We start from the raw sequence: 20573 nt of genomic DNA on the forward strand, positions 1-20573 counted from the left end.
GACACAATCCTGTTTTCTAAAGAGAAAAATGCTGCCATGTTTATTGGTCATGTTTTTGTTTTTGTTTAAGAATAGCTGTTCATGGTAGAAATTGTCAGGTTAAGTAGAGTAATACACTTGCTAACCTATTTTGTGGTAGTCTTAGTGACTCAGAAAAATATCCAAAGTTTTTCATAAGGAACACCTTGTGGGAGACCTCGGATTCTCGAATGGCCAAGAGTTGGCTATCCTGACAATAACTCATCTAACACTTCAGTTCGAATGTCACATAACCCTGATAACTTTGTTGAACCTCAATCTTCTCATCCTGGTCACGTCGTAATTTTTCTTCACTATGGTTCACCGTTGAAGTCAGCACTGCCCAATAGACCTCTCTGTGATGACAGAAATGTCCTCTATCCGTGCTGTCCAAATGGTAGCCTCCAGCCCCAGGTGGCCAGTGAGGAAGGTGAAGCCCTGGGGGTTTGTGACTTATCAGCCACCGTGTGACTTACCAAGGGCCACACTGGCAGTTAGTGACAGAATCTGAATGATTGTCTGTTGCTAGGATGCGATGGTACCTCATGTTTAGATTTCATCTGGGCTGGGAAAATGGGGAGCCATTTCAGAAAGGGAGACCTACTTTTTGCATCTAATGACGGAGTGTGTATATGGGAATAGTATCCCCCCCCCCGCCCCGGCCTTGTGTATAACGGGCCACATAGAAATTCAGCAGTGCTGAAATGACAGGACAGGACTGCCGGGTTAGGGCTCAGAGCCACAGTGAACAGAACAAATCATGAGGTCCCTTCACCGTCTGCCTAAGGCTGTTCAGAACTGAGCTGAATACTGTGTTCCGTGTTTATTATTTATTCACCCACCAACTGAACACCTATGGTGGTCTAGGTGGAGGAGGCGTTGGGGGTATAGAAAATGGATAAAGACAGCTGAAGCATTCAGGGCCCCACAGCACTGTCCACTGGGGCGCACGGACCCGCGAAGGTTGTGCCTTAGCTTTGGGTGTACTGATGGACTGGGGCTCTGGAGGCCGGATCTGGGTTTCAAACCAGTGCTTCACCTACTAGTTCTGTGACCCTGGACACAGGACTGAGATTAGTTCAGCCTTCTCTTTAAGAAGGAGAGAGAAAATGCCGCTGTTGTTGCTAAGATGACACAAAATCGTGCGCTTAAAGCGCTGAGCATAGCGCCTCCTTCACAGTGAACACTCCCTGAGTGCAAGCGCTCACCACCACTACTACTGCTGGTGGTGTTACCATTATTAGAAATAAAAATGAGCCCTGTGAGGCATAATTCTCAAGATAAAGCAGCCAAAGGCACAGTGATGAAAAGGGTCAGGACCAGAATTTGAGGCAGGCCGGAGCTGGCTGCTCTCAGGAGGGAGAATTCACCTCTGGGCCCCACCCAGAGAGGGCTGCCTCTGAGCGGGAGGGCTGGGGTTCTGGGGGTGTGCAAGCAGAGGCCCCTGACCAGCAGCGGCGTCCCAGGCAGGAACATCAGGCCTGCTGAGAAACCTACCTTTGCCACACCTGTGGTGTCACTTCAGAAGTTTCCTGAACTCATATTTGTTGTCCTGGAAATAGGTGTATTCATGCTGAGTGTAAACTGTGAATCAAACAATGCTGTTCCCAGCGCCTGTTTTGGTGGATTCTAGAGTAAGTGAAAGAGCCACCGAATTAACGTCCCTGTCCATCATTCAAAGCTCCGGCCATTCATCCGTCCACCCACCCATGCTACCAACATCGAGCACCCACTGTGTACCCCCATCTTGAAGGCCCTTTTCCTTGTACATCTTATGTTTCCTACCAGACAGTATTCTCAGTTCAAGGTAGAAAGCGGGGAGCGAGAGGCGAGATGCACGCTGGTGAGTGCGGTTACAAGGGGCAGTGGTTCCTCCTGGCAGAAGGCTTGCACGTCCAGCCGGGCAGCGGGTGGGGACTGCGGGGACAGTGGGGACTGTGGGGATGGCGGGCAGCTCACAGCCGGAGAGGCCAGTATGAAAGGATTAATTACGGGCGGTGAGTTTCCTGTGCAGCGGATGTCTGTAGATGGGGGAACGGCTGCTTTAAGCTGCTTAATAGCTCCAGCCACTAGCTTTGTGATGGGTACACACTAAGGAACCAAATGATCTGGGTTTTGTTTTGTTTTATTTTGGTAAATTGTTTTTAAAAGTCTGTCGGGAGCTGTAAAAGCCCATAAAAGCGTCCGCAGCAGCGGGGGAGTCCGCCGAGGCAGGCCTGAGTTGGAACCAGACGGAGGAGGAGTCTGTGGAAGGAAGGGTAGCGGCATTCCAATCGCAGGGTCCTGTCCGGGTGAAGGAGGCGTGGGTGCTGCGAGGAGGGCGTGCCCCGGTGAGCAGGACTGCGGCCTCAGGAAATGTTTGCAGTCCAAGTCCTACTAGGTGCCGGGGGGCATCGCGGCGACGCTGCCCTGCTGGTCCAATGGGAGCGCGCCCAGGACCCCAGGCTTAGCTATCTTTAAAACCCCCAGCGGGGTCCCCACCAGGCACCTCGCAGCGCTCCGCTATCCCGCCTCGGGTGAGTACTGAATGCACTAAGGAAACTTTGACTAGAAGTGGCTCCATCCGCAGGTCCCGGGTCGGCAGGAGGGCAGGAGGCAACAGGTCCCCCGGCCACCGGCCTCGCTAGTGCTTCTAGGGCAGACGCCTTTCTGTGCCAGCCTCCTCCCAGAGCCTCTCCGGAAGCCTTCCCGGTGGTCCCCGAAGCATCCTCGTTAATCATTCATGAACCGGGCCGAGGAGCAGGGCTGCAAGGGCAGCTGTGGTGGGCCACGCTGGCCAAAGTGGGAGCTGGACCGGGTGCAGGGTGTGTCTGCGTCCTCACCCGGAGGAGCCTGGGGAAGCGTCTGCGACCTGGCAGGGGGCTGAGCCCACCTCCTTCTAGAATGCTGGGGGCGGGGAATGGGAAACTGAAGGGTTCTTTCTGCACCCTTCGCCTCCCACTCCTCTTGAGACCCCGCCCGGATACCTCGGCAAGTGGCAAGTGATGCGAGCCAGAGAGCAAACACAGGGGCTCCGGGGCGGCCCAGGTGGTCCAGGCACCCCGCCAGCCCAGCGGGATTCCGGGCAGGGTGAGATGCGCGCAGACTTTGCCAGCTGCCTGGGTCTTCTCATTCACTGGAGGCGAGCCGGAGGCTGTAGTCCCCAGGTTCTGGTCCGGAGCAGGCGCTGGGAGAGCGAGTAGGACCAGGACCCGGACCCCGAGGCCGTGGGCTCGACCTCGGAACAGCAGCTAACAAAGAGGAGTATCGTCAGGGGCTTGGGACCTGTTCTGCGGTGAGGGAGTGCTGCGTGGCACCGGGGGCGCAGGGCGTTGAGCCTCCCGAAGGGTATGGAAAGCGATCACCTTTCTCTGGTTTGCCAAACGGAGGAGTACGCTGTGCAAGTGACCGTAGCACCAGGGAGCTCTGGGGGCAGTGGGAGGCCATCTCCCCGCTTAAGCCAGGGAGCGCGCTAACCCCTGACTTGAAGCGTTCCCCTACCCCAAAGCGTTCCCCTGTGCCCTTTGGGTGCAGAGCGTGCGGGGACCTTCCGAGGTTTCGGATCCAGAACTAGGTGCTGGGGCGCCCCCGGCGGTAAGTGCGGGCCGGGACAACAAAGGGAAGCGTGGACAGAGGAAGAGCTTCCCTTTGCGGGCGAGTCGCGACCAGAGGTCAGTTTCCCCGAAAGCCTGCGCTGAGAGGGGCAAGGGACCCCATCCCGGACGGTACTTGGGGGCCCCCATCAGTGCCAACCCCAGCTGCGGAGCCCTCACGCTCGCTCGGGGCGGCCAAGTTACTCCGGCAAGCCCCTCCCCCAGGGGTCTGGCTAATTCCTGGAGTCTCGCTTCGGGACTAGCCCTGCAGCCCATTCTTTTGTGTCAGGCTGTCTGGAAAGGCTCCGGGGAAGGAGGGAGCGGGAGAAGTTGGGGGCAGAAGAGGGTTGGCCTGGCGGAGGCTTGGAGTAAAAGCCTGGGGAAGCCAGGGCCCCAAGCTTCCTGCAGCAACAGGTTGCGCCCACAGCACGCGGTGGCTGCTGACGACTCCCTGCCCGGCTCCCAGAAGGTTTTCCTGGAGTCCCGCGGGTTGTGGGTACCTTGCTAAGGATAAGGTGTGTGATTGGTTTCCTTAAACTTACCCCTGCCCTGCGCCGCAATGTAGACCCCCGTGGAGACTCAGCCATCTGCGGCCATGTGTTAGGATGAACTACCTGGAATTGCCCTGGTTTTGTTTGTTTGTTTTTGTGTGGAAGACCTGAATATCGTCAACTTCATATGATTCAACCTGTGGGGCCTTACTACCTATTTTTCTTTCCTCACTCACTTGCGAGTTTGCTCTTTTCAATATCCGTGGAGCCGCCCTGTCTTGTTGGGGTCAGGGTGTTGGTGCCGGCAGGAGCAGGACAGGCCGTTATGGACAGCGGGCTGCGTGCCCAGCGCCAGACCTGTTTCACCTCTAACCCTCCAAAGTGACTGGAAGCCCCATTTCACAGAGCAAAGGAAAGGGTGGAGAAAGCATGCAGTGTCCCGGAGTTAGTCAGACTCTGGACTCTACTTGCACTCTCTCTTCAGCGGTGCCTTTTCTTTCCTTAATGCTTCTCACAATGTTTTTTGTGGACTTCCCTATGATTGCACGCTGGACTGTTTCAGAGAGTCTAGGGCAAGGACCCAAGCAAGTGCATCAGAGGACAGGTTGAAAGAGTAAAACTTTAAACCAAATACTGTTTTGTTGACTATTTAAAATATGAAGGAAATAGGTTTCGCAGCGGGACCAAGAGCTACTTCTGAGATTTGCTAAAGGCCAGGATACTTTGTTACAAACAAATGGTAGAAGCCAACTCTGGTCATTGTATCTGGTGGCTTAGAGAAAGGGCAGGAAGGAGGGCCAGGCAGGCTCAGGAGCCCAGGGGAGCAGGACTCAGGACCTGCACCACAACCCCTGAGTGGTGTACGGCCGTGCTGTCCATGCCGTCACCTTGATGAGACTCTGGATGTGGCTGCTGGTGCTGCAGATGAATGAGAAACGGTCTCTGCCTTGCTGTGTTGCTCCATGCATAGGCCAGGAAAGCATCTGATTGGCCGAGCCTGAGCCACCCTCCAGAACACCGTTTTGGTGCCTCAGCTGGCCTCACGATGAGAGGTAGGGCTTGGCAACCGCAGACTCACAAAAGTGGGCTCAGAAGTCAGGCAGCTCCCATCATGCCCACTCCCACCCCCCAAAGCCCCAGATGACAAACATCCAGTGCAAAGATCCTTTAGAAAGAAATGTCATCAAAAGTTCAATCAAAGGAAGAGAAGAAATGAAGCTGGATGGTCCCCATGTTTGCTTTTAAACCAAGGTTTGTGGAAGGAAGTGCCCCACTCTGGACCCCAGGCCCAGGGTCATGTGAGGCATTTGCTTAAAGTTCACATTCTTGGGCCCCTTCCCCAGTTTGAACTCAAATTGCATTTGGAGTGAAATCCAGGGATTGTCACCCCCATAAACCAGAAAAACAGTGAGACAACTTTATTGTTCAGTCTGGTACCTAGGCAAGGAGATAGCCCCCAGGAGAGCAATTTCCAGAGCCTGCAATATTGGGGGTCCCAGCAGAAAGTATGGCCACCAGAAGGGTAGACCAGTTGGCTGCCTCTGTTCGCAGAAGTAGCCAGCATTGTCCACAAACAAATGTTTGATGCATTTTGAAACAGGTAAAATAGGCCATTTTGTGAGTCTTCCCTCAGCGGTTTGATTTCAGCAGTCAGTCCTTGCTGAGAGCCTACTGTGTGCCTGACTCTGCAGCCACAGAGATGAGTCAGCCCACACAGCAGCTGGTCAGTTCAGTGCAAGATAAGAAGGGTGGTCGGCAGCCTTTGCCTTACTTCCGTTGTCCTGTGGTTGTGTCTGGGAAGCCGGAGCTGTCTTTGGAAAGAGGCATGAATGAGCCCGGCAGCAGTCAGGAACAGCAGCGGTTCTCAACCCTTCTGTGTCTTAAGAATCCCTCACCAGGGGAGCTTGTGAAAGATGCAGATGAATGGCCTCACCTCTAGAAGTCAGTTCTGCTAATCTGCATTTAAAATAAACATCCCCTTTGGCCCAATGGAGCTGTTGGTGCAGGAGGGTTTTCCTGGGTTTGATGCCAGCAGCCTGGGAGCTGCTGTCAGGCACACTTCCTGCATGTGTGTGTGTGTGTGTGTGTGTGTGTGTGTGTGGTTTCATAGGGAAGCACCCACACTTGGTGCCGCTGATTAAAACTGGAATGAAAACCTTTTCTTTTTTGACTTGACTTTTATCAATTGTCTAGTGTTTCCGACGTCATGAGATTTTAATATTTTCTTAAAATGTACTCTAAACTTTAAGAGGGGCTGACATGCTGGAGCAAGGTGTAAAAGTGTCTGGGCCTGGGGCTCCAGGTGCTGCCTCAGCCCACGGACACTCCCATGTGCCCCTGACACTCCCATGTGCCCCGCAGTGGGAAGCAGCATCTTCTTTGGGACTTCCCTTCCCACACCATCTCACGCAGGGAGTCTGAAAGTCTGTTTATTCCTGGCTCTCCCACCGGCCAGATCCCATTTCTCTCCTGCTGCGTGTGTCTCTATCCCTGGCCCAGGCTTGGTGGCATTACCAGGAAGTCAGCCTTTCTTAGCAGCTGAGCCTTTAATCCCTCCAGCTGCTGCGCTCCCTGCCTGTCCTTTAGCAGAGAACAAGATGCAAGTGTGTGTGTGGTCTGTGTCCACAGGTGCACAAATGTGTGTTGTGTGTTAGTGTGGTTTGTGTATATGTAGTGTGTCTGTGTGTGGTATGTCTGTACACAGTGTGTGTCAGTATGTGCATATGTAGTGTGTGATGCACGTATGTGGTGTGTGAGTTGTGTGTGCCCATATACATACACAGTGGGACAAAAGCAGGTTTCCAGATCTTTGTGTGGAAAATAATGCAATGATTAGTAACAATATGAGAATAAAGTCTGTTTTGCGTGCCCACAACTATAAACCTAGTCTTGCCCCATTCTGTATATATGTGTTAGTATGTAAGTGTGGTATGTGCATGTAGTGGGTCAGTGTGTGGTATATGTGTACATGGTGTGTGTTAGTATGTTGCGTGCATACATAGTGGGTTGGTAGTATGTATGTACATGGTATGTGTGTGCATGTGGGATGTGTGTACACATACCTGCCTGCCTGCTTAGAGTAGCCCTGTCCTACCTGAATAGCCACACACACCTCGCCTTTCAAACCTTCCTGCCATTCTGGGCAGCCCCAGAGATTTCTAGACCGAGGGGCCTTGCAAAAGCTGACACTTCGTTTTTTTATTTGTTCTCTCTGGAAATGATCTGATGACTGAGCAGAGCCCTGATCTCCTGTTAGAACCAGTGAAAGCCTCGGGCAGTGCGGAGCCTGAGGACCGTGTTTGCAGCTGCCATGCCCATCAGGGCAATTGCCTCTTGCAAAGTCCTGGGTACATCTGTGAGTGAGATGGAGAGCAGACATGGAAACTCGGGGTTTATGAGGTTGGTCCTGGGAGCCACTGGGGGCTCCGAGCAGCCCCGAGTTGATAAAGGAAGAATTGAGGGTCATTCTGTTGTGGGTCTTTGCAGAAGTAATTGGAGTGGGGCAGGTCTTAGAAGACTGGCACCCTCTAAGGGGATTCCATAGGAATTCACATCTTCTTTCAAATAGCCCATGAAATCCTACCTCCTCCTTTGACTTGGTGGAATGGAGGCCGTGGGTCCACTGGCCCCTGTACAATGTGTACTTTCTTGATGGGCCCCCTCACAGTGTGTGTTTCAAGAGCACCTTGTCTTTGTTTTGAAAGTTAGTGTGTGTCTACTCTATGAAATAAAATCTGGGGTTTCTGACGCCAGGGCAGAGGGGCCAGCAGAGCTTCCCTGTTGCCCTGGTGGGTTCTGTTTCAGTTCACTAGTCTCACGCACCGGCCCAAGTAAGGCAGCGATCTGATTTGTATGTTCAGCAGCACTTTCTGAGCCCCTCCTCTGTGCCCTGACTTGTGTTCAGCTCTGGGGAGCAGGGGCCACATTGGGTATTTTCAGTAGACAGTGGGTTGGTAGCTGCTTTTAGGATTCCTGTGTTTTTTCTGCCTCTCCCCGAGGGTGAGCGGGAGTCCCCCTCCACCCTGAATCTCATCACCTGGACCCCTAGGTGATCAGGTGGTGACTTGGGGTCAAAGGTTTCCATCAAGACTGCCTGGTGACTGTATGAGACAGATAAATTCCAATGTCACCCAGTGAGGTTTTGGTCCTTGCCGTTGAGACCATGTTCTTCTAGTTTGGATTGGGGGTCAGTGGAGAGGGGATGCTTGAATGTGATCAGTGAGCAAGTAAGTAGAATAAAAGGCAGCGTATGAGTTATCTCCAGAGACAGGGGAAACAACACAAACTTGGAGGGAAAAATCATACAGTCTATTGCTGGGGGCCTCCTGCCTCCGACTGGAGCCTGAGAGGGCAGGTTCTGCAAGGAGAGCCTCTGTGTCTAAGATTGGGCTCTAAAGGCAAATGTCTGTGTTTGAGTTCTGGCCTCCCCTTGAATCAGCTGTGACCTTGGGCAAGCCACCAAAACCCTCTCTGTCAGTTTCCTCATCTGTAAAATGGGATAATGCCTTAAATAAGATCCAACCTGTAAAGCATGTACCACAATGTCTGGAATATAGTAAGTGCTCAATAAATGTTAGTTTCCGAGACTACATAGCCATCTCTACACAACCTGGTGTTTCCTGAACCCATAAAGAGACTGAATGTGGCCCCTTGTGGAGGAGGGAGCTGCTTTTCACTTTCCTGTCCCTGTGGCTCTGAGTCAGCCTCTGTTTGCCTCCCCCCCTCCCTGCGCCCCACCCCCATCCAGATTAGGCGGATAGGCTTGCCCTAAAGCCTGCAGTTTCCTCTGGGGCAGCTCCTGCTGCAGGCAGCTGCTGTGTTATCCACTGTTGCCCCTTGTCTCTCTGCCAGGGATGCTGCCTTGAGCACCTAACCCCTCTGGAGGTCTCGCATGCCAGCCTGGCCAGAAAACAGAGGACTCCGAAGACCCAGTCCTCCCCACGCCTCTTCTGCACAGAAACGCATGCTCCTGGCTCATCCTCGGCTTCCGGAACCTCTGAGGCAGAAGGCCCCCACTTCTACCTTATGTGTGGGGCATCTTGCTAGCTATGACCCTGACACTCAGCTTCCTGCTGCTGCTGGGGCTCTGCCGGAACACCATTTCCAAGGGGCCTCCGTCATCCCCAAGGAATCCCGCTGGTCTGGAATTTGAATTGCCCTCAACGAACTATGAGACCAAAGACTCTTACACACCTGGACCCATTGGCATTCTCTTTCAAATGGTGCACGTCTTCCTCCATGTGGTGCAGCCCAATGCTTTTCCAGAAGGTGAGTGACGGTCACGGAAAAGATAGAATAGTTCTCCAAACAGCTGTGTGCACACACTCAACGTTGTTTGTTAATGACAATGTGACCAATGTACATTATAGTCAGTGTTAAGTATGAGGTTCAAGGTGATGAATTGCACAAGAGCAGGAAGTATTTCGATAGAAGTTAAGAAAAGTCATACCAGGTTAAATAGGTTGTCAAGAATGCGGTGATAAGAAATGAAATCAAACTATGTATGCTGGTTTTCCAATTCTTTATCCTCCTCTCCTTTTTTTTTTTTCTTATTCTCTTTGGCCAGAGCAATGACTCATTCTCAAGTACATGCCAAAGGTAAAAATTAGGGTAAAAATGCAAATTCTCTGTCATCAGATGAGAAGTTAATAATTACCTCATGGTTTAACAATCCAGCGCTTCTCTACCCACCACGAAATGCCATTGACATTGCTTCTGGCGAGGACAGGCCTGGCCAAACCTACGCCCCTGAGGGACCGTGTGTTTCAGTTCTCAGAGTTCATGAGGACACGAGGGGTGGCTCCTTTCAGGCCTGTCCATGGCGTGTGGTGCCAGTGTCCTTTACACATGCAGCTGCGTGGCCTTCTTGCCATTGCTGGGCCTCCTGGGCTGTGCTCAGAGCCTTTGGGATGTGTGTTTCCGGGGACGGGGTTATGAACTTTATAAGGGTCCGTGGAGACATTCTGCTACCAGGGTCGGCAGGCTGAATTTTGTCGGCTTAATGTTAGATTTGCCCTGTGCTTTTCTTTAAACTACAAAGATTTGAACACTATCATGATTATGAAAAATTCTAAGAATTGTGGAAATTTGTATCATGTTCCTTAGCTGGTCAGCTACTGTTCATAAGAGGAGCGCGGGGAAGAGAGAGAGGGAGGATGTATTTAGTAAACTTCAGCGCTTGTTTATATTATGGGCAGTTTATGGATTTTCATTCAAATACGTTTATATCAGAATATTTTTCATTTATTTGTCTTAGATCAAGCAGATGGAACAGTTTTAAGTATAGTTCTCAATTTTCTTGTTAAGTTTAAATTTTGATTTAATGAAATAAATTACTTTGAGCCCTGCTGTCTTTGAAGAGATTCCTGAAGACTACTTCCTGTTTACGTCATTGCTTAGGAGACTAAATTTGGAAATCCAAAAGACAGAAGTAGAAAATACGCTGAGTTTATTTATTTACTTTGAATACAAATTCACTGTTTTCAATACACATCTCTTTATTTGTAGGCTTGATGTAAATATTACTGAAGAAACACATACCTATTAGTGTTTCCACTAGATTCTTTTTTATGTAAAAAGCACAGAGTTCAGTTGTTTATTAAGAACTTACGATGACATCTTAAAATGTGTCATTGTGCAGCATAGCAGGTACCGAGCTAATCCTGTAATCTCTTTCCATATGTTGTTCTATTTCCCTTCCTCTAGACTTCAGAGGAAGACTTCCTCACACGATTTTACAAGGGAAAAGCAGCATTTTAAAAAGTCTTCATTCAAATGATCAGGTTAAAAGATATCCTATTTCCAACGCATTCTAAGGTGATGAGCTCCAACATCATTGTTAATCTAGAAGGAAGATTCTGAAAAATTAGATCCTGCTGTAATCTGAGGGAGTTAGCCTTGCTTGCCCCCTTGACCTTATTCAATACTTATGACTTCAGAGAAAGAAATTCTCGAAGGTTTCACGAGTACACCAGAGCAGACCAGCTCTACCCCATTCAAAAAATAATTGTTAGGGCTGTTTAAAGAATATAATTTTTTTAAGATTTTATTTATTTACTTTTAGAGAGAGGGGAAGGGAGGGGGAAAGATGGAGAGAAACACTGATGGGCCAGAGAAACATGGATCAGTTACCTCTTGCGCACCCCCAACTGGGGACCTGGTCTGCAACCCAGGCGTGTGTCCTGACCGGGAATCGAACCGTGACCTGTTGTTTCGCAGGCCGGTGCTCAGTCCTCTAGGCCACGCCAGCCAGGGCATAAAGAATATAATCTTGAATTCTTTAATCAAGATTATGATCTTGGAATGCTGTTTTTCTTTCCCACCACCCCATTATTTATATTCTTTCACCAAGTTACTAGACTTCATCATAGCCTCAAAGTGCCCAGTGGACGCTTTGCGGCACAACAGACCCACAGAGACCAGCATGGCTTTCGCAGGTGTGACCAGTGCATCTCATGGTTGCCTCCTCATAGGCAGCCATCTGTGCAGCTGAAAATGGAAAACTGAAAAGAGAGGTGGATTCTTATGTTTACCTCACTAACTTCTGGTAATACACTAACCAAAACAGAGATCTTTAGTGTGAGTCCTCGATGGAGAAGACTCTGCTTCTATCTTCTGAGAAGATACTGTCCCATAGGTATAGGCTTTCACTGGAAAGAGAACACGTGTTTTGATGCCCAGGCCCAGTGCAGGAGCTGGAGGGGAAGAGAGGGCCCTGGAGGCCGGGCTCGCTCCTCTCGTGCCATCGGACTGGGGAGCTTTCTACTTTTATATCCTGTGTGCAACCAAATGGTGTACCAAAATTATTATTTTTTTTTGCACTTAGACCTCTCTAAACAGAAACACACGTTTCTGTTATTTAGCTAGTACTTGAGACAAAGGCTTCCTTAACTTCCTGGGGAAAGAAAAATCAGCTTAGGGAAGGCCAGGAAGACGATGCGCTGAGGCAGACGGTGCTCTGGAATCTGGTGTGGGTATTTCATAACGACCTGCAAGGGTGATAAGAGGAGTCCTTCGTTGAGGGCAGGACGCCTGAGGGTGTTGAACATCCTTTGTTCCAGGAAGGGAACGGCATGTCTGGGGAATGGAGGAAGCCATGGTTCACTGTGGACCCCTGAGGTGGCTATTGGTGGAATAAGACCACCTCCTATCGGGAGCCAGAGAGGACAGGCAGGTCAGAGAGTTTTGTGGAGGGAAGGAAGCTGAGGAAGCTGAGGCAGCACGAGCAGAGGTTTCATTCATCCAACAGGCATTTCTCGAAAGCCCTGCCTTCCGTGGTGGTGGTGCACCGTGCTGGGTGCTGCAGGCTGGGGAGGAAGCAGAACTGAGTTTGGGGAAAAGAATCTCAGCAGCTGGCGGGATAGGTCACAGGGATGTGGAGGCTCTTGTAGTGGGTGCAAAGGGAGGTAATAACGAACTAACTCAGAACAAGTTAAACACAATGGGGGGAATGGAGGCTGGGTCTACTTTCTGTCCAAGGGATTGTGTTTAAATCCTAGCTCCTGCCTATTGCCTGCTGTGTGATATTGCCAAGCTGTTTCATCTTCAGAGACTCTGTTCTCATAGACGTAATGTGACAATAAATGTAATGCACTTTATAGTGTTTATCTGTGAGGCTTACGTGGCTGTACTAATATTATTATTTGAGAGGAAACATTGGCCAAATTTGATGCCAAGATTAGTTGCAGGAGGGAAGGTGGGAAAAAGGAGGTGTCTCCAGGAGGAATCAGTGAAACTTCTTGCTGCTGCTCCCGTGGGGATATTCCTCATGGAGGTGCCTTGGAAGAAGCAGTTCCACTACTTTAGAAGTTAAGTGGCTGTGTCCCCTGGCAAGCGCCACAGTAGCAGAAGCAGGGGAGAAGCCAGGGCTCGGATGCAAGGCTACTGTACTGAGTGGTCTTTACTCCTCCACTGAGATATCTCCATCTCATGCGCTCTTGCTTCCTCTGCTTCTTTCTCCTCTCCTGCTCTCCCTCGTACCTGCTGTGAGACGTCTTTGCTAGTGTTTGCTTCTTTGAATCTCCTGGCGGCTTTGAGTGGCAGAAGAGGGTGGTAGATGGTGGTCTGTCTTCTCTTTTTCATATCCCTCCCCCCCTTACAGGTTGGAAAACTAAGTTCAGACGAGATTACATGTTCAGGGCACACAACTAGCCAGTGGAAGGTTGAGAAACCCATCTCCAGGACTAGCTATCACTTCTATATTCCCCCGCTTCCCTTGTAGATAATTTATTTCTCTTTTACTTTAGCATAGTGCTTGTAAACTGGCCAGGGAATGCGATGAAGAAAATAGTAATTTTTACACATTGGAGGGGGTCACTGCGGAAGGTTATCTGGCATAGATGGTGAGGAGGGCCCTTTTCAATGTGCTGTGTCTGTGACTAATCTGGCAGAAACGGGACCTGGATCAGAGGCACTGCAATGGAACAAATGAAAAAAGAATTTCGCCTCTGCTTTTATTTTTATAGAAATCCTCTACAATTATTCTCTGCCCTGTTTTCGTATATTTTTAAGTTAGATTATAGGATGGTCGGTCTGCTTCCAACAGCATTGTAGGCTAATCAGATTCACTCCCGGGATTTGAGGGTATGAGAGTGGAGTTGGGAAGTGGCAGAGTGGGAAGAGGGAAGAGGTGAGATGGTTTCTTGCAATGGCATCAGGATGTTGGGTTACGTGGGAGCCCCTTCTGGTGCAGGTGACAGAGACCTATCAGCTAAGGTGATCACAAACAGGAGTTTATCGTCAAGACTTCAGGTCACCCTCTAGTTTTTCCTTGTCTGGGAAGCTCTGGGTCGGCCCTTCAATTCTCAAGGATAGCTTTGCTGGGTAGAGCAGTCTTGGCTGTAGGTTTCTGCTTTTCATGACTTTGAATATTTCTTGTCAGAGGAGTTCATCATCAGCAAACCATTATTATATGATATGTTAAAAGGACTTATTTAAGAAAAAGACCCAAACTATGAACAATAAAATGGCAAAAAAATGCAAATCTATCGACAATTGAATCTAAAAAAAAACAAAAGCAAACAAGAAGAACAGAGACAGAATCATGGATACAGAGAAGGTTTTGATGGTTGCCAGATGGGAGGGGGATTGCGGGGAGTGGGTGAAGAGGTGAGGGGATTAAGAAGTACAAACAGGCAGTTACAGAATAGCCATGGGGATGTGAAGTACAGTATAGGAAATGGAGTAGACAAAGAACTCATACACGTGACCCATGGACATGAACAATGGTGGGATTGCCTGAGGGAGTGGCAGGTGCTGGGTGGAGGGGTAGTAAAGGGAGAAAATCAGGACAACTGTAATAGCATCTTCAATAAAATATAATAAAAAAAAAAGACTTCACGTCATCTCACGCACTCAGGAAAAGGGTCAGGCACCAGGGACTCTCCGTCTCCCATGTGGGAGCTCCTCTCTACACGGCCATTTCATTCCTCCCCCCTGACCCCACCTCTCTGGGTTCTCCCACTCCTGCAGTCTCAGGGTAGAGAACCAGGTTGCCAATGTTACAAGTTTCAGACCGGCTTCCTGGACAGTGGCTGGGCATTTTTTTCTCTTTCAGTTCCAATTCCAGTCCTGCCTGAGCCAATCAATACCCATGGGCCCCCAGAGTAACTGTGGCCAAGGTCCCAACTCCTGGGCCTGACGCTGTGAACCATCGCTATCCTCACAGTGTCACGGGCGGGAGGTGGTTCCCAGGGAAGTGGTGGCCAGGCTGACAGCCCAATGAGAGTGTCTAAACCAATATCCATGTAGAACCAGGATGTTACATCCAACACCTGTGTGTTCTTAAGTCAGACAAAGCCGGTACTGTCCTTTAGAGCACATGACTCATACTGGCAAAGGGCCTGGCTCTGTAAGGTCATGGAGGGAAAGAACTAATTAATATCTGTTGTTCCTTCCTCCCAATGTCCCGCATGCGGAGCAGTCCATAGCTGCCCCCTCTTTCCATCCCACCTACTGTAACAGCAAACAGCTATTATGAGCCTCCACGCAGGGATTTGAACACCTCCACGCTCTAGGAGCTAGGTACTGTTACTCCCATTTTACAGAAGAGGAGGTTCAGGCCCAGAGAGCCAGCTAACCTGTCTAGAGTCACATGCTGGTCAGTGGCAGAGTCAGGGTTTGAATCCGGGCAGGCTAGCTGGCTGTAGAGTCCAGGCTCACAGTTGCCATTTTTATTGGGCTGGTAAGAAAAGTGAGACTTGGGAAGGTCAAGGGACTACTCCAAAGTCACGCACACTGATGGCTAAGTGGCTGAGCCAGGCAGGGCTCCATGCTGCCTCTGTGGAGGACACCAGCTGTACAGACTGCATTTACCTGTCCCCAGAGACCTGCGAGTGTGAGGTGGAGCTGGCTGGGAGGTGACAGACGTGTCCGCAGACAGTAACAGGGACTCTAACCCTCCTTACACATCTGCTTCATAGTGCAGCTAGTTCAGCTCAGCTAAAACACTGGTCCAGTTCACTGCATTCCCATAAGCTTGTCTAGGAAGCCCTGCTGCACTATGCTCCTGCCTTCCCTAAGGGAGTGAGGGAGGCAGTGTGCACTAAGGGAGATGTGCGCCTGTCCCCAAAAGACTCCAGAAGAATAGCTTCCTGTCTCTTGGTCTCCAACAATGATGTCCTTTTAGGAGGATTTCAAATACATGCAGGAACTGAGAGATAAAGTACAAACGTAAATAAAGAGAGACCACCCCAGGAGCTGCTGGATGAAGGCAGCATGGTAATAAGTATCGCTTGTTTACTGGGGTTGAGTGGGAGAGAAGTCCTGAAATTTGCACTTGGAAGAGTAGCTGCAAAGTGTGGCCTGCACAGGGCAGTTCTGGGTCAGAACCACGAAGAGTGGACATTACCAGGAGAGTTGGCTCCTGATGGCCTGGCACACACCCTCTACTTGGGTGGGGTCTGGATCCTGAAATGAGCCTCACACCTGAGCTGTGGGGAAGAGCTCACCTTTTGGAGCCACCGCCTGGGGTTGAATCCTGGCTCTGTGACCTTGGGCAAGTGACTTAAACTCTCTTTGATTTCCCGCTCTAAAGTGGAAATAATAATAATGGTGGTACTTCTGGGTTCATCATAATATTTACATAAATAATATTTACAAAACAATTACAACAGTGTCTGATATATATGAAGTGCTACATTAATGTTTGTTAAATAACTATGAAAGTATACAATCCATATGCATTTAAAAGCATTTACATTAATCTCAGGTCTTGGTGATCACATGCACTAAAGAATAAGTAGTTATTTGACCCCCGCTGTATTGTTTTCCTAGGGCTGCCATAAGAAATCACACACTGGGTGACTTAAAACAAGAGGAATTTATTCTCTCACAGTTCTGAGGGCCAGAAATCCATGGTCAAGGTGTTGGCAGGGCCATACTTCCTCTGAAGGCTCTCAGGGAGAACCCTTCCTTGCTTCTTCCAGCTTCCAGTGGCTCTGCCTTTCTTTGCATGGCCACCTCTGTGTCTCTGGCACAAATCTCCCTCTGCCTTTATCTTCTAAAGACAGCTGTCACTGGATTGAGGGCCTTCCCTTTGTCCAGGGGGATCTCGGACCCTTAACTTGATTACATCTGCGAAGACCATTTTTCCAAATCAGGTCACCTTCCCAGGTTCCCAGGGGCAGAACTTAGACAAGCATTTTGGGGGTCACAAATCAACCCACAAAACCTATGACATAGTTCTTTAGTCGTCGCCACCAGCTCAGATGTTAAGCAATGTGCCCAAGGACCTATTTCTGAAAGACAATGAAAGCAGATGCAAACCTGACTGATTGCTAGTGCTTATATGTCAATTATGTAGTGAACTCCTACTGAATGTGAAGCCTAGTGCTGTTGGGCAGAGATGGAGTTGATGGGGTTTCTCTGTTCGCAAAAGGCTGACATTGAGAGAGGAGACCTTCACCTAAAAGTGGGCTGATACAGGACAGGCTGGTCGTACTCACTGTCAGGCCTGAGCAGTGTGCTCTTGGCTGGTCAGAGGAGGGATTAATCATGATGGGGCAATCAAAGAAGGCTTCATGGAGGAAGTAGCATTTGAACTGAGCCCTGAGGGTGTGGGAGGGTTCAGGAGGCAGACAGTGCTCCAGGCAGAACATTCTAGGTGTACCAGCAGAGGCCTGTGTGATGCGAGCTGAGACAGGGGCTCGTAGGATCTGGCCTGGAGAGCAGTGGCGCCAGAGCCCTGCATGTCTGGGAGGTTGTAAGGCCATGAGCCTGGGTCATAGCTTGTAGGTGGATGGCCGACAGGCTCTGGAATATCATGCCAACACATGTGCACAAGGTTCTGCAAGTCATGAAGAGTGGACATGACCTGTAATCTTGGCCAAAGGTACAGGAAGGAGGCCATGGGGAGTACGCATGTTCCATGGAGCCTGTTCCTGGAAATTCTCATATACGCTTGGGCACCAGTGGTCTGGCCCAGGGCTTCCCTAGGTGTGCATTTTGGACCAACAGCATCAGCATCACCTGGGAGCCTGTTAAAAATGCAGAGACTTAGATCCTGTCACTATATCTACAAAATCAGAAGCATTTTTTTTAATTTAAAAAATATTTAACTTTTTGCATTGACATGTTAATGAGCATGTAAGAAAGCACACCTAAACCTACCACTTGATGACTTTTCACAAACTGCACACATCTGTGTCACTAGCCCCCAGATCAAGCAAAAGCAAATGAGTTTGTAGAAGATTCTCTTATTTCCTAGAACCTTCTATTATTTTCTGTTCACTGTCCCCAAATCATCCCAAGGGTAACCTGCTCCTGACTGTTGATTTTTTAGATGAGTTCATGCCTGGTGAACATAGTATAAACTCTTTTGTTTCTGACTTCTTTTACTCAGCATTTTCATTGCGAGATACATTCATATTGTTGCATGTCATATAAATATTCATTCTTATTATTGTATACTATTCTATCACATGAATATACCATAATTTATTCATCCATCCTACTGCATTGGCATTTGAGAAGTTTGTAGTTGGAGCCTGTTTTAGTCAGCTTGGGCTGCTATAAAAAAATACCAAAGACTATGTGGCTTAAAAAATAGATATTTATTTCTTATACTTCTGGAGCCTGAAAGTCCAAGGTAAAGGGGCCAACAGATATGGCATGAGTCCTCTACCTGGTTTGCAGATGGCTGCCTTTTTTTCTTGACAGAGAGAAAGAGAGACAAGTCTCTGGCCACTTCTTCCTCTTGTAAGGGCACTAACCCCATCCTGAGGGCCTCATCCTTGTAACTTCATCTAAATCTAATCATACCCCAAGGCCTCACCTCTGAATGCCATCACTGGTGATTAGACCTTCAACATGTGAATTTGGGAGAGACTCAAACATTCCTTCCATGGAAGGGCCATTGTGCAGAGTACGGCTATGAAGATATTTGGTTGTCTTTTGGTGACTATATATACCAACCAAATCCTTTAAACATTTTAATTTTATTTATTTATTTTTAGACAGAGGGGAAGGAGAAAGAGAGGGAGAGAAACATCAGTGGGTGGCTGCCTCTCTCATGCCCCCTACTGGGGACCTGGCCTGCAACCCAGGCATGTGCCCTGGCTGGGAATCGAACTGGCAACCCTTTGGTTCACAGGCCTGAGCTCAATCCACTGAGCTACACCAGCCAGGGCTTTATTTTATTTTTGAGAAGAGTCTGATGAGTCCTCATTTACCCATCACCCAAGTGTCAACTTTCAACTCAAGACCAATCTCTCTCTATTTCTACCTTTACCCACTTCTACTCACCCCTTCGTTCTGAAGCAAGTCCTAGTCTTTCTATCATTTATCTGTAAATACAGCATCTGGCAGAAGTACCGCCTGTTTGAGTGTGGTTGGTAGGGTAATAACATGGGTGTAATAATGTATAGTTTTAATATGAACATTTAGGAGGAACCAAGATGGCGGCGTAGGTAGACACACTGCGCCTCCTCGCACAACCAGAACTGACAGAAAATCGAACAGCAAGGGGGACCGAAACAAGGAAATAGAAAATAAACATTCATCCAGACTGGTAGGAGGGGCGGAGACGGGCACCGAGGTAGAGAGGACTCGAGTCGCTGTGGCGGGACTGAGACTGGCGGAGTGTGGGACAAATGGCGCAGGCAGTCCGAGCACTAGCAGACCCTGTGGCCCCACATTTGCACAGATAAACCCAGAGGGCCGGACTCAGAGTGGCGGAGAGTGGGGCAGGCAGAGTGGCGGGTAGCACCCTGCGGCACCACATTCGCCCACAGATAAACCAGACGAACGGCGGGCAAAGAAGCAGACCGTGCAACCCAGGGCTCCAGCTCCGGGAAATAAAGCCTCAAACCTCTGATTGAAAGCGCCCCTGGGGGTTGGGGCGGCAGCAGGAGAAACTCCCAGCCTCACAGAAGAGGTTGTTGGAGAGACCCACAGGGGCCTAGAGTGTGCACAGGCCCACTTACTCGGGAACCAGCACCAGAGTGGCCCAGTTTTATTGTGGGTGGCGGAGTGAAGGATTGAGGTCCAGAGGAGAGTGAGGCGGGCGCCATTGCTCCCACTCGGCCCCTCCCCCACGTACAGCGTCACAGTGCTGTGACCAGCATTACCCCACCCTGGAGAACACCTAAGGCTCCGCCCCTTAAAGTAACAGACGCGCCAAGACAAAAAAAAAAAAAAAAATGGCCCAAATGACAGAACACTTCAAAGCTCCAGAAGAAATACAACTAAGCGAGGAAGAGATAGCCAACCTATCGGATGCACAGTTCAAAGCACTGGTTATCAATATGCTCACAGACTTGGTTGAATCTATTCGAAAAACAGATGAAAAAATGAAGGCTATGCTAAGAGAAACAAAGGAAAATGTACAGGGAACCAATAGTGATGAGAAGGAAACTGGGACTCAAATCAATGGTGTGGACCAGAAGGAAGAAACAAACATCCAACCAGAAAAGAATGAAGAAACAAGAACTTGGAAAAATGAGGAGAGGCTTAGGAACCTCCCGGACGCCTTGAAACGTTCCAACATCCGAATTATAGGGGTGCCAGAAGGAGAAGAGGAAGAACAAAAAATTGAAAACTTATTTGAACAAATAATGAAGGAGAACTTCCCTAATCTGGCAAAGGAAATAGACTTCCAGGAAGTCCAGGAAGCTCAGAGAGTCCCAAAGAAGCTGGACCCAAGGAGGAACACACCAAGGCACATCATAATTACATTACCCAAGATTAAACGCAAGGACCTACATCCAAGATTACTGTATCCAGCAAAGCTATCATTTAGAATGGAAGGAAAGATAAAGTGCTTCTCAGATAAGGTCAAGTTAAAGAAGCTCATCATCACCAAGCCCTTATTATATGAAATGTTAAAGGGAGTTACCTAAGAAAAAGATCAAAAATAGGAGCAGTAAAAATGACAGCAAACTCACAGTTATTAACGACCACACATAAAACAAAAACGAGAGCAAACTAGGCAAACAACTAGAACATGAGGGTTGTCAATGTGGGAGTGGGAGGGGGAGAGGGGGATAAAGGTACA

At 49.2% G+C, this 20573-nt stretch overlaps 1 protein-coding gene across 8 annotated transcripts in view; it reads left to right on the top strand.

Annotated features, from left to right (window-relative positions):
- PROM1 (prominin 1) overlaps window positions 1-20573 on the top strand; it is a 105454-nt gene that overhangs the window by 12409 nt on the left and 72472 nt on the right. For 3 of the 8 annotated variants that reach the window (XM_045182698.3, XM_045182691.3, XM_045182697.3), the window contains exons 1-2: window positions 2299-2534; window positions 8933-9349. In XM_045182698.3, coding sequence (XP_045038633.2) covers window positions 9130-9349 — 220 coding nt within the window. In that variant the 5' untranslated portion in view covers window positions 2299-2534; window positions 8933-9129. Of the gene's footprint in view, window positions 1-2298; window positions 2535-3520; window positions 3669-3736; window positions 4106-8932; window positions 9350-20573 lie in introns of those variants that run through there. The other 5 variants (XM_045182696.3, XM_045182692.3, XM_045182693.3 and 2 more) reach the window with 5 other exon arrangements.

The sequence above is a fragment of the Desmodus rotundus genome, chromosome 4, assembly GCF_022682495.2.
Source record: "Desmodus rotundus isolate HL8 chromosome 4, HLdesRot8A.1, whole genome shotgun sequence".
Taxonomy (NCBI): domain Eukaryota; kingdom Metazoa; phylum Chordata; class Mammalia; order Chiroptera; family Phyllostomidae; genus Desmodus; species Desmodus rotundus.